General features: G+C 40.1%; 1 protein-coding gene across 1 annotated transcript in view; it reads right to left on the bottom strand.

Annotated features, from left to right (window-relative positions):
* Tmem117 (transmembrane protein 117) overlaps positions 1 to 13155 on the bottom strand; it is a 437088-nt gene that overhangs the window by 148723 nt on the left and 275210 nt on the right. The window contains exon 5 of the mRNA XM_021216188.2: positions 1314 to 1411. Within this exon, the coding sequence (XP_021071847.1) occupies positions 1314 to 1411 (98 nt within the window). The remainder of the gene's footprint in view (positions 1 to 1313; positions 1412 to 13155) is intronic.

The raw sequence follows: 13155 nt of genomic DNA, 5'->3' as shown, positions 1-13155 counted from the left end.
CCTCACAAGAGGCCACAATATCAGGGTCCCTTCAGCAGAATCTTGCTGGCATGAGCATTAGTATCTAGGTTTGGTGGCTGATGATGGGATGGATTCCCGAATGGGGTAGTCTCTGGATAGTCCATCCTTTCATCTTAGCAGAACCTCAATTTCTTATGCAACACAATTAACTGAAGAAAAATTTAAAAATAACTCCTTAAAAGAGGCACATCAATTCACTTAGACACGGTGATTTGTAATGACTAATGGCCGCAGAGACCTAAGCCTGTGATAACCACACCCATTCTCCAGGGTTTCAAGGATTTAATGAGCAGATGCACAGCATACCAAGTCCATGGTGCAATACCTGAGCTGAACCCCCTTCAATACATATTTGTTACATAATACTGGACAAACTACATAAGGAGCTTACATGCAAACAATATAAATGCGGGTCAAAAAACACACCGTTAAAAACAGCCCCTGCTTGACTCCTGGAGCTAAGGCGTGAACAGCTACAGAAACATGTTCTTCTCACATATTGAAAAAACTATTTGTTTACTTGCTAAGAATTGAGTTCAAAGTCCCATTATCACTAGCAATATTTAACAACAGTGTGCTCATAAACAAGGTTGTGTTGAGTATTTATTTTCTCCGAGTACTTAATTACCACTGTTTTTGTAGGATTCATAGTTTTAAAAAGTAAGAAGGAATTAACATCTAAGAATAAACACATATTCCTCATTGCTCTTCTTAAGGAAAAGATGCAGGCTAGCATTTTCTAGCATAAGCTGCCATCAGATACAATGTGTCTGAGCGTTAGGGTACATAACTTTACAAATAAGAAAGAAAGCTGCTTTGCTGGGGGAATGACCCAAAGCTCCTTTATAGCTTTGATGGGGCTGGGGCAGGAAAGGAAACCACAGAGAGAAGAAATGCCAATGAGACAGATGCAGTTAGGTCCTCCAGGTGAACTTCACATCCTCACAGTGAAGCCAGCCTTGGAGGAGTGGCCTGGGTGATTTGTGTAGACAGGAGACAGTTTTATAGATCACATTTCCTTGATGGAAACGTTTTTGCTGAGTCAAAAAAAAACAAAACAAAACAAAACCTGTTCACTTCAGGACGAGCCGTATATCATGTTTCTTTCTTATAAAAGAGCTCTTGAACAATAAACAAACTGAATAAATCTATAAGATGTGGTAATGATTTTAGTGGGGCAGCAGAGCCTTCCTAAACGGAGCTCTGTACAGCTAATGAAAATTACGCTCACCTCAACTGCTTTGGTAAATGGGGCAGAATAGAAGTAAATAAATGAATGGTGCGATTCCTACCAGAACAGAATGATCCTCACGTTGCCTTTCTTCCAGAAAGCTCTTGCAGATTTCCCCCAGTCAGGGTAGGGCTTGTCCTGAAGCATCATATCAGTGACCTGAAGAGGAGAGGAACTGGCTCAGCATTGGAGGACATCTCAAATTCAGATTTCAATCCAAGCATGATATTTACAAATACCGAGAATAGAATGTGTGCATGTTTAAAGTTAGATCACATGAAGAGATCCAAATTAGAAGTATAAGATTCATTCAATTAAAAAAAAATATGTGAGCATGTTTGATTTTACACACTGAATGAGCATGTTTAGTTATTCACCATGGAAATACTGAGCCTGGTTACTAAATGTTAATTAACATTATATAGGATTTTTTCCAATTAAACTATGTTTCATTAAAACTATTAGCATGTACTATCTGTTTGAACCAATGGTTTTATCAATGTATTTTATCATATCAAGCCCCTCTCCTCTCACTTGAAAACCACCTTTCATAGGATAGTACATTTGATTAGCAGAGTCCCCTTAGAATATAAATATAAGTATATATTCACATTTATGTTATTCTTAAGTATTCCTAAATCATAAGCTTCAAATCCCAAATCCAAACTCTTTTACCTAAATCCTAATTCAAAGTTGTTTTTCCTCTCTCTCTCTCTATCTCTGTCTCCTTCTCTCTCTGTCTCTCTCTCTGTCTCTCTCTCTCTTTCTCTCTCTGTCTCTCTCTGTCTCTCTCTGTCTGTCTCTCTGTCTCTGTCTCTGTCTCTGTCTCTGTCTCTGTCTCTCTCTCTCTCTCTCTCTCTCTCTCTCCTCCCAATTCTACTGTCTGTGGCTTTTGTTAACTTACCTCCCACTCAACCCCTGAAGTAGTAAATAACTAATACATGAGCAAAACCTCATGCCTTCCCTGCCACCAGTCTGGTACAGCACTTCCCCAAGTTTACAGTGCACGTGTTTTCATTAGCCAGCACTCTCCCATCTATAGCCCTGCATCTTCCTAAAGCATCCTTCCTCCTCTTGCTGAATGCACAGACTCTGCCTGTCTGCTGAGGCCTGGGTACAGCTAGGCTCCTCCAAGCCACCCCCACTACCTGCTCCAGCACACACAGTGCACACTCACTGTCTCAGCCTCTCGTGCCAAAACATACTCTATTTCCCGTGTTAACATATCTCTTTTCTCTCTATCAGCCCTCAAGATCCCTAATAATAAATGTTTGTCTTTGCATCCTTTTGACTGTCTCGGGGTCTTTCACATAGCAGCCCAACATGCTTATACCAAAGATAAATGACTAAATGAATGAGTAAATATATGTTTATTATAAAAGACTCATTTGCAGGGTAAATTGCTCATTAGCCACACCACATATTAATGCTTTCCTCGGATGTTCAATGCATCATTAATACCCTGCTATATGGACATTTAAAAGGCCTGTAAGTGTGTGAAATGATTTTCCTAAAAAGGGAAAATGTGATTCTGTATGCATCATACATGCACATATATCACTTTTTTTCCCAGAAAATTTATAATCCATCAAATAGACATCATTCCACTAGTTTGGTTTTAGTTAATAATGCTCAAATTTAAAGACACAATGTCTTAATCAGGATTCGTAGTGCTGTGATTAAACACCACGACCAAAGCAACTTGGGAAAGAGAGGGTTTATTTGGCTTATTCATCAAGAGATGAAGTCAGGACAAGGACTCAAACAGTTCAGGAACCTGGAGGCAGGAGCTGATGCAGACAGAGGTCACGCAGGATGCTGCTTACTGGATTATTCGTCATGGCCTACTTAGCTGCTTTCTTGTAGAACCATGACATCAGCCTGAGGGTGGCCCCACTCCCAATGATCTGGGCTCTCCCTCATGAATTACTAATGAAGAAAATGCCACACCAACGGGCCTAAAGCCGCAACCTACGGAGGCATGTTCTCAGTGGATGCACCCTCACCTCAGATGATTTGAGCCTGTATCAAGTTGACATAGAACTAGCCAGCACACGCGAGGTAGATTCAAAATTAAGAAACCTGATATAGCCTAGAGTATAAAAAATACAAAAAGAAGAATTTTTATTACCTATTAAGAACTACTCCTATGTAGCTGGAGAGATGGCTCAGTGATTAAGAGCACTGACTGCTCTTAGAGAGGTCCTGTGTTAATTCCCAGCAACCACATGGTGGCTCACAACCATCTGACATGGGATCTGATGCCCTCTTCTGATGTGTCTGAAGACAGCTTCAATCTGAAGATGAGCTACAGTATTTGACGTACTTATATACATAAAATAAATAAATCTTTTTAAAAGATACTCCTGTGCTATCATTGTGGGTCAGACAAGCTTCTTGGTGCAGTGGTCACGTGATGGTGATGATTGGCCACTAAGTGTAAGCTACAAACAGGACACCTACATCACCACCTCCAGGGTTTGCGGATCACCGTAGAAGAGGGAGTAGGAAGAATGAAAGAACTGTGGGACAGTCTCAGGTCCTCAGACTCTAAACTTCCTAATACCCTATGGGAGCAACTAATACTGAAAATTCTAAAGGGGAGATATTATTTGATTTACTTTGATTTGTGGATGTGTGTGTTCATATGTGTGCAGATGTGTGTTAAAGTATGTATACTGGTGTGTATAGAGGTGGGTGGGTGTGCAGGTATGTGTGTGCAGGTGTGAGTTAAGGTATGTATACAGGTGTGTCTGCAGGTGAGTGTGTGTAGGTGTCACAGAGGACAGAAAAAAAACCATCAGGCTCACTAAAGCCAGAGTTACAGGCATTCGTGATCCACTCCACACAGGTTCTGAGAACCTCTGAAAGGACGGCCCGTGTTCTTAACTAATAGCCATGCAAGCCCTCACTCCCCAGCCCTCGCTACTTGTAAAATAGAGGTAGTAACTGATTATTTTCTCATCTGTTTGGTTTTGTTCTAACCCTTCCCAGTTAAAACTTTAAATTTTTCTCACTAACAGTGATGACCTTCAATTATATTTCCTTCAAAAAAAAAAAAAAGATTCAAGATATTTATTGACAAGATCCAAGGGAAGAGATAGAGAAAAAGAAAAAAAAAAAGCATGAATCGGGTGAATTGTATTACCACAAAAAAGTAGGCAAACTCAGGGAATTTAAATCCCACGTGTTCAGACACACAGTCTTAGGGGAGGTAAGAAAGAGCTGCTGCAGCAATTTCAGCCATCTTCCCTTCATAACTCTTTTAGAGAACAAGTCTTGTGCTGAGTATTTTCATAAAACATAAAGCTTTGTATTTCATGTCTGACCAGATTTTAAAAAATATAATAAGATTTCATTATTTCTTTCATCAGTATGTCTCCTGTACCTGAGGAGTATAAATGATAATATTTTCATGTAGCAAAATGATTACTGGGCGTGTTTTATCCCACTTCATTGTTTGCTGCAGGGTAATTTCTGAAAATACTTATCATATTTTCTGGAGAGTAGCCATCCGCCACTAGATGGATGACCAATGATCATGCAGCTTATTATATAAAGACCACATCCAGAGATAAAACCTTTTCTCAGGAAACTGATAGGATGGGGGCCAAGAAACAATCTGTCAGATGCCGGGCAGCTGGTCCTTTTCACCCCAGCTCCTAGTCTTTATTTTAAGTCACATCATCTGATGGATAAGTCACTTACAGCTAAATTGGCAGTTGCAGGGACAATCATTAAAGGGATGCATTCAATAAGGAAAAAATCCAATTACCTTCTGCATTAGAGAAATCAAATTTATTTCTGGTGTTGGTCAAGGGCAGTCTTTATGGGCAGAGATGCAGGAGGCGGAGTGAAGGGATGGGGGTGGTGTGTGGGGTAAACACAGTGCGTGACTGTGTGTGCTATAAACGAAGTAAGCGACTGTTGATGTTTCTCTCACAGATTCACAGTAGCATGTGAAATTGCAGGGCTGTTTTTTCCTAAGCTAGAAGCAACATGTTTAACTCTCTGGGTCTCACAAACCCTCCGCCTCAGTTTCCTGACAACCAGGTTTCAGCACGGAAGGCGGAACCTCATCATTTTGCACTTAACAGAATTTTGTCAGAATAGTTTTTCTCAGGAGAATCCAAGCTACTTCAGGACATGGGTATTCTGTATAGGTCGGGTGTGAAAAAAAAAAAAAACGCATTTTACAAGTCAGCAAATAGTTGTAGGGACAGTCTGTCTCTGTTGTGGATGGAAGTGACCTCTTTGACAAGACGCCATGGCAACAACACCCCGGAAACACCAGCGGTGCTGCGCATGCCTCACACCTGCGGCAGAACTAATCAGGTCGTAAGCCACCGGGTGTAGGTGCTTACTAATCGTCATGGTAACTTCACATTTTCCACTTTCCACCCAAAGACAGAAAGCAGTCAGTGAGACAGAGAAGAAGAGACGTGTCACACCTAATATGTTGGTGCGCACATCAGTTGCCAGCCTTGGCTCTGATCCGATCTTCGGGCTGTGTTAGGTTTTGGGTCAAGGCAAAGTGAGCTCTCCCTTTGGGCTCAAGTCCTCATTGGTCAGCTACGGGCATCCAGTAGGCATTACATCCCCGCCCATTCCTCATCCTCTGGACCATCTTATGTATCACGGGTCCTACTTTCTCACTCCTTGAGCATTTAACATCTCTCTTTTGTTTACCATCTGTACATCATCTTCCCTTGGCTATAATAAGATGGGGGGGGGGGAATAAAAACTATTATTCATCTGTCTCACATATCATTTCCATATTGCTATAATTTTCAAAGTTTCTGTATTCTGCATTCCTTGAACACAAGCAAATTAAATTTTCCAGTCTTTCATCCAGAGTCTGCGTATAGCTTGCAATAGCTGAACTATGTAGAGAATCAAATAGCTCTAAAAGAGGAGCTTCGAGAAGATGCAATCAAGACACTTGCCCACAGCCAACATGTCTGTCTTCTTTCTGCCATTCTTTGCTATTTTTGTTTTCATTTGTATTAGCGTTTTTGAGACAGGGTCTCATTATGCAGCTCCTAGTCTGGCCTGAAATGTGCCATGTAGCCCAGATGGGTTTCAAATGCATGATCCTCCTGCCTCCTTCCAGCTCTGTTTACTGTCATTAGGCTGAGAGAAAATTGGGACCATGCATTGTCTTCAGGAATGGAAGGCATCTCTGCTTCACTTGTGGTATTGCTGAGTGACACCAGAGAGGGGAGGGACAAAGAAAAGGAGAAACTGATACTACTGTTTCCATCTTTCCTGGGAAATCATTTGTGTTGCCTGGCTGCTCAAATGTTTCCTTTTGTATTTTGAGTGTAATGTTTGTTTTTCTTTTTTTTTTCCCAAGATGTATTAACAGTTGCTGTGTTCTGTTGGGTCTTTGGGGATCCTAGCTGTAACCTCCACTTTTCTTCTCTGTTATTTACTCTGATCCCTTAGGAAAATAGCTATGAGCGTGCTGTCTTTGGTATCTCTTGGTCTCATCAGTTTTCAGTTTTGTTCCTTTAGCCAGAATCCACACTGTGTACTTGGCAGTGTGTGATTAGCTGCAGAAAGACAGTTTGATCGTTGTTTCCCAATTTTTCTCTATTCCCATTTTTCTCTAATTTTAGAGAAACCCACCCCCACCCCTATGTGTGTATGGGTGTGGGAGGGTCTGAGTGCATGTGAATGTATGTGGGGGTATGGTGTACTGAGGGGAAGTCCCATTGGCACATGTGTGTAGATGAGAGGACAACTCTGCTAGATGATTTTTGTTTTGCACATGTCTATAGGTTTAGAAAACTAAACTCAGGTCATCAAGCTTGGATGGAAAATTCTTTACCTACTAAGGTATCTTGTAGCATGTTCTCTTTAACCTGTCTTTCCTGAGCTTACCATCTATTGCTTGACACCCATCTCACCTGTCTCTGAACTCTTGGACAACTATTTAGATATATTTTTATATCTGTAGATCTCTACATCAGTGGTTCTCAACCTTTCCTAATGCTGAGAGCATGTAGCATAGTTCTTCATTTCCTCATGTTGTGGTAACCCCCAAGTACACAATTATTTTTGCTGCTACTTTATAAGTATAACTTTGCTACTGTTATGAATTCTGATACACATATCTGCATTTGATGACGGCCTTAGGTGGTGATTTCTGTCAAAGATCATGCGGCGCTTTGAATAGGAATGGCCTCCATAGACTCGTGTGTTTGAATTCTTGGCCTATAGGGAGGGGCACTGTTAGGAGGTGTGGCCTTGTCACTATAGGGGCAGGTTTTGAGGTTTCCTATGCTCCAGCTATGCTCACTGTGGCCTGCAGTCTCTCCTGGCTGCTTCTGGACCATGAGGCTGTCTGTTCCTCCTTCAGCACCATGCCAGCCTGCATGCTGCCATGCTTCCTGTCATAATAATAATGGACTAAGCCTCTGAAATAGTAAGCTGGGCCCAATTAAATGCTGTCCTTTATAAGAGTGGTCATGGTCATGACGTCTCTTACAGCCATAAACCCCTAACTAAGACAGGTCGTTTAACCCCCAAAGAGGCTATGACTCACAGATTGAGAACCACTGCTCTAGACAGATAGATATATATCTGTAGATCTGGCGCAGGGGAAAGGAGTCAACTTGACACAAACTAGAGTCACCTTGGCAAAGAGAACCTCTGAGATATGTCTAAGAGACCATACTGGGAAAATACAGATGTGCTTCTGGAATTCCAGCTTCTAATTTCCATGTGATTATACAAACTGGATATTAATCAAACCCTCCATTATATATAAAAGATTGTTACTTGAGCTAGCTGTACTTTGAATGTAAAGGAAGTCCTATAGAATTCAAGGATTCTAAATCAATGGTATTGACCCTGAAAATGCACTCCACATAAGTACAAGGCCTGTCACCCCAGTGAGCACTGGTGGGGATGGTGCCAACAGAATTGGGAATGGCTGAGCAGTGACAGCAGCAAACTCACAAGCACTGTCCATGCCAAGCCTCGCTTCTCCTCACGTCCTTGCCCTTTCACTGCCCGAGAATTCGGAAGATATGGTGAGTACAGCGAGGATTCCAAAGTAGAGACCTAGTCAACTGCAACACTCAAACCTAGCCATGACTTACAATGTAAGGGATATTAATCCTAAATTGCGCAATTACTTACAGTAATGCGAAATCGCAAAATACCTATTGCAAATGAGGGAGGTGAATTGCACAAGAACATATACTAGTTGTTTATTTAAAGGTAACTGTAATACACTTCCGTATGCCTTATTTATGGGATTGTTAGGTACCAGCTCTGGGAAGGAGAGTGTAGGTTATAGTAGAATGTGGTCTCTGACACTGGAAGCCTTCAGTATGTGCATCCCTGTGTTGGTGGCTCTGCTTCGCTGGTATCTCCACATCTATTACAGAAGAGTGCTGTCTTCTTCTGTATCTGACTTAGGTCATGTTACATGAAGAAAGCCCAACCTGAATCTCTTAGACTCTAGGGAAATTCTACACACTGCAGAACAAGGCAAGTTTCCTGTCGCTATTTGTTTTCTTTTTGGCTACCTTCCCTGACTTCAGCTCACAGAGAGAGACAGACATATGTGATCAGCTTTATCCAGCCGCTGAGACATCGCCAGCGGAGACAAAGAAAGACCCAAGATCTAAGCAGAAAGGACTGTGGGTATTCACCGAGAAACATCATTCGAGTACACAGTTGGGTAAACGGAAGCCATGGATGGAAGTTTCCCACGTTACCCACTGATGTCATGAATGAATTACTGCAGGAAGTATCTGGAAAATCCACTGGCAAACATCTACTGGTGAACATTAAACCTGAAATGTATTCTCCAGCTTTTCAGAAACACAGCCAGGATTGCACCAGGCTTGAATATTAATGTGCTTGCTTATTATCTCCAATGATAGCCTACACTGCCTTTGTGATGTATTGTACCTTATTGCTGGATCCCCTACTGATTTACAGTGAGTCCAGGACTGTTTTGTTATTAAGTAAAGAAATTGGGCACATCTCAGAATATTGAATCATTTGGAGAAAGACACCTGAATCACAGGAGAATAGAAATAAACACAATCAAAAAGTCCCTTCCTACTGAAGTTCTGCAGAGACTCACAAAATAAATAGGATATGGCCCAGTACAATTTGCTTTCTACCACAGTCTGTTATAATTTGTAATAAACAGGGCAAAGGAGAATGATTACTGGTTGCTCAACAAGAAGCTGCAGACAAAGACACTGACTCCATCCTTCGGCTGCCGTTCCTTGTGCTTGTGAATAGCTACACGTGAAACAAAAATAACCCAACATTACATATTTTTTCACTGTTGGTTGAAAGAAAGAGTAGGTTTCTATATGCATACCTGCTCCATTTTGTTAACATAGATAACTGATTATTAGAATACACATACAGAATATTCTGCAACATTACAGTTTTATAACTGTATATGTAGGTGGTGAAACTACAGGAAGAAAAGTAATGAATATTTCAGACACACCATTATAACAAACAATACCCAAGAAGAAACCCTTGGCCACAGAAGAGCAAGACATCTCAAAGTGATAATTAATCTCGTGTTAAAGTCCTGAACAATCTATTGTTCTCTGAAAGTGCTGCCCAAAGCAGCTAGTCTAAGGGCAGAGCATAAGGAGTCGGTATAGTCTGGGACCCAGAACCCTGTCCATCTTTTATTAATCATCCCACATCGGGCCAGGAGAGTAACACATTATGAATAACGGTGACAATGAGGTGTCATGGCTAAAAGTTAAAAAGAGCACAAATCTGTAACTGCGTGACTGGTAATGATGCTGTGGACAGTGTTGGGGTGACCTCACCACAAGCCTAGAAAGCATCACTAGAGGATGATCAGTGAAAAGCAGCTATAAATACTCAGCCAATTCATAGGCATTCAGTGTCTAAAATGAAGTCAATTCTTTTACTTTCCAATTAGAACAACAACAACAAAAATGTTTGTGGAGAAAAATCTGCCTAGCAACTAGTGAAAGTGATTTATGAAATTATGTCATTTTCTGTTATTTTGCTAATACATCAGGTGTAGGCATAAGGCAGCCACTAAAATTATTTAAAACTATACATGAGTACACGTTACAGCCAAGAATTAAGATGGAGAGAAAGCATGGCTTTGCTGTTTGCCACAAAAACAGGACAAAACAAAAACAAAGACCCCTGTGCCCTTGTCCTCAGTCTTCACCCTGCCTGAGTCCTGAACATCACCATTCTGAATACCATTCTGAATACCAAATGAATTCATCATTCTTCCCTCTTCTGGCTTATTGCGGTTTTACCCTAACCAGCGGTAGTCATATGCAAAGTATAATAAGGTGCATTGCCCACGTACAGATATTACATTCACATTTAAATATAAATAACACAGCTTACCTGCACCTGCTATGACTCTTCCATTTCCAGGCTTCTCTCAGATCAGTTTAGATTGAATCAAAGAGTCACAACATTAATCTCTGTTTAATATCTATTGATAAGTTGAAGTTTCATTTTTATATGGTTTATTGCTTCTTTTTCTCTTAAAATCTTAATCTTATAAACGTTTTTGAATTTCATTTGCTTTTCAAAAAAAAATGAGTTTCGGATGGTTTCAATCTTCTCTGTAGTACCCTTTCTCTTATCATATTAATTTCTGGTTTTGCTTTTCACTATTTTTTTTTTTTTTTTTTGCCGTTTTTTTCTCTCTTGCTTCCTTGTGTCGTCTTCTTCCTGACTGATCTTTCTACCTATTTCCTTTCACCTCTGGGTGCATGCGAGGGGAACCTCCCCCTGAGTCCTTCTTTTCTAAGTTTTACATATTGAGCAAGGCTTATTTCATTAATTTTCAGTGTCTGTTCAACTTTTTACTATAACCACTACTGAATTTGTCTCAGAAGTTTTGAATCTGTAATACACACAAATTTAAAAAGTTTATGTCTTCAATGTGTGCTAACTATCTATAATCCTAAAAATAGTTGTTTATTCCCAAGGTCTTTATTTCTATGCATACATCTATCTATATAAGTGATATTCAAAATAGAATTTTTATGTTGTGATTTCCAGTATCTTAATTATGTAATTTCTGTTTGTAACTCGGTATAGGGTACACACATGTAACCTCAGCCCTCAGGAGGAGATCAGAGTATCTTTAAGTTCAGAGCTGATCCAAGACACATGCTGAGACCCTGCTAGGCTAGCTTTCACAACTTCTAGAACTGATATTCAGGACTCTGGGGAATAAAGGCCATCTGTAGTTTTTCTGTAGCTGTGACTCCCATGAGTTGCAGTAACATCCGGCATGCAAAGACTTGCCCGTGGGAGCAAGAGTGGCCCAAACGTGAGACCAACCAGTCACTCTTGGGTTAGATTTAAGGCCTGCTGAACAAGTGGAAACACAGGTCTTGAACTGTAAATATGGGAAGGAAATCAAGGCTAGGGTGGTCAAAGAGTCTGAGCTGAGCCTACTACTCTCATTTTGCTATGTGGGTATAACATCCAACTGTCTTCTAAAATCTCTCTACCCTGAGATCTGTGCAGCTCTCAGTTCCCTTCAAAGAGGTTTCCTTGTGCAGTGGGTGGTAGTTAATGTAGAAACTTAACAACTGATGGAAGGGTAGAGAATAAATAGTGAATAAGTGTCTGTAGAGCACTCAGCCACAGGTAGAACATTTATATCTATAAACCTATCCCAAGGCAGGAAACATCATGGAAGAGGGGACAGAAAAATCATGAGAGCCAGACTCAGGGTACAATAGTGGAAACAAACAGGCTGAAGTCTATTTCATAGTAGAAAATGCATGCCTAACATTACAAGTGCAGCTAAGAACTCACTGGGGAATTTATAGGCCCCATGGGTATAACTACTACTATTACATATGACAGAAAGTTTATAGTGTGCAGAAGGAAATGTGTACACAAATCTCACAACCTATATCTTTTAAGAGAAAAGTTACATTGATTTTGTCTACTAAATTCATTCTATTTCCTTCCAAAGGTTATGTTGCTGAATTTTCCTTTTGCCTTAAATTTTTCCTCCTTTCAGACATTTTTCACTTGCATTTCTTCTTTAGTACGTTAGACATATATTGTTCCTTCAAGTCACTGGAGAGTTGATGGGAAATTTATGCTGGCTATATTAATTAGTAAATCTAATAAATAAAACTATCAATTTATTCCATAAAATTAATAAGATACAATTATAACCTTTAATCACTCAGCTTGTACCCCCAAATTTCCAGAATTTTGGTTCCAACTTGCTGTTAATGAGAAACGGTTGTGTGGGTGCTAGTACAAATCCTGAGAAGCCAGTGTGTCTAACCACTGATCTATCTCTCCACCTCCTGTATATACGTTCACTGTTTAACATTTTTATGTCTATTAATTTATCCATTTGTTTTAGATTTTTCATTTTCTTAGAATATGGATCTTCAAAGTATACGCTAATATTCTTCTGAGCCTCATTGTCTGCCAAAGCTACAATAGCATCAAAAGAAAACTACAGCCCAATATCTCTGATAAACTTGAGTACAAAAATTATCAATAAAACACTGCTACACACAACTCACAATAATCAAGTTGGCTTCATTCCAAAGATGCTGAGATAGATCAACAAACGCAAATCTATAAATGCCAGATATCACATAAATAGACTCTATGGTAAAAACCAGGGATTGAACCAGTAAATCTAGAAAAGGTCTTTGACAGAATCTATCATCCTGTGTGATAAAAATCTTGAACAGACAAGCAGGAACAAACTTGAGCAAAATAAAGTCTATAATACAACAACCCTACTGCTAGCACTATACCAAAGAGGAAAAAATAGAGCAGGTCCACCAAATCGGGGATGAAGCAGAGTCGTCTACTCTCTGTCACTCTTATTCATTATAAAGTTGACCTCTTAGCTGGAACAA

The sequence above is a fragment of the Mus pahari genome, chromosome 17 (genome assembly GCF_900095145.1).
Source record: "Mus pahari chromosome 17, PAHARI_EIJ_v1.1, whole genome shotgun sequence".
NCBI lineage: Eukaryota > Metazoa > Chordata > Mammalia > Rodentia > Muridae > Mus > Mus pahari.
This window is presented reverse-complemented; position numbering and strand designations above follow the sequence as displayed.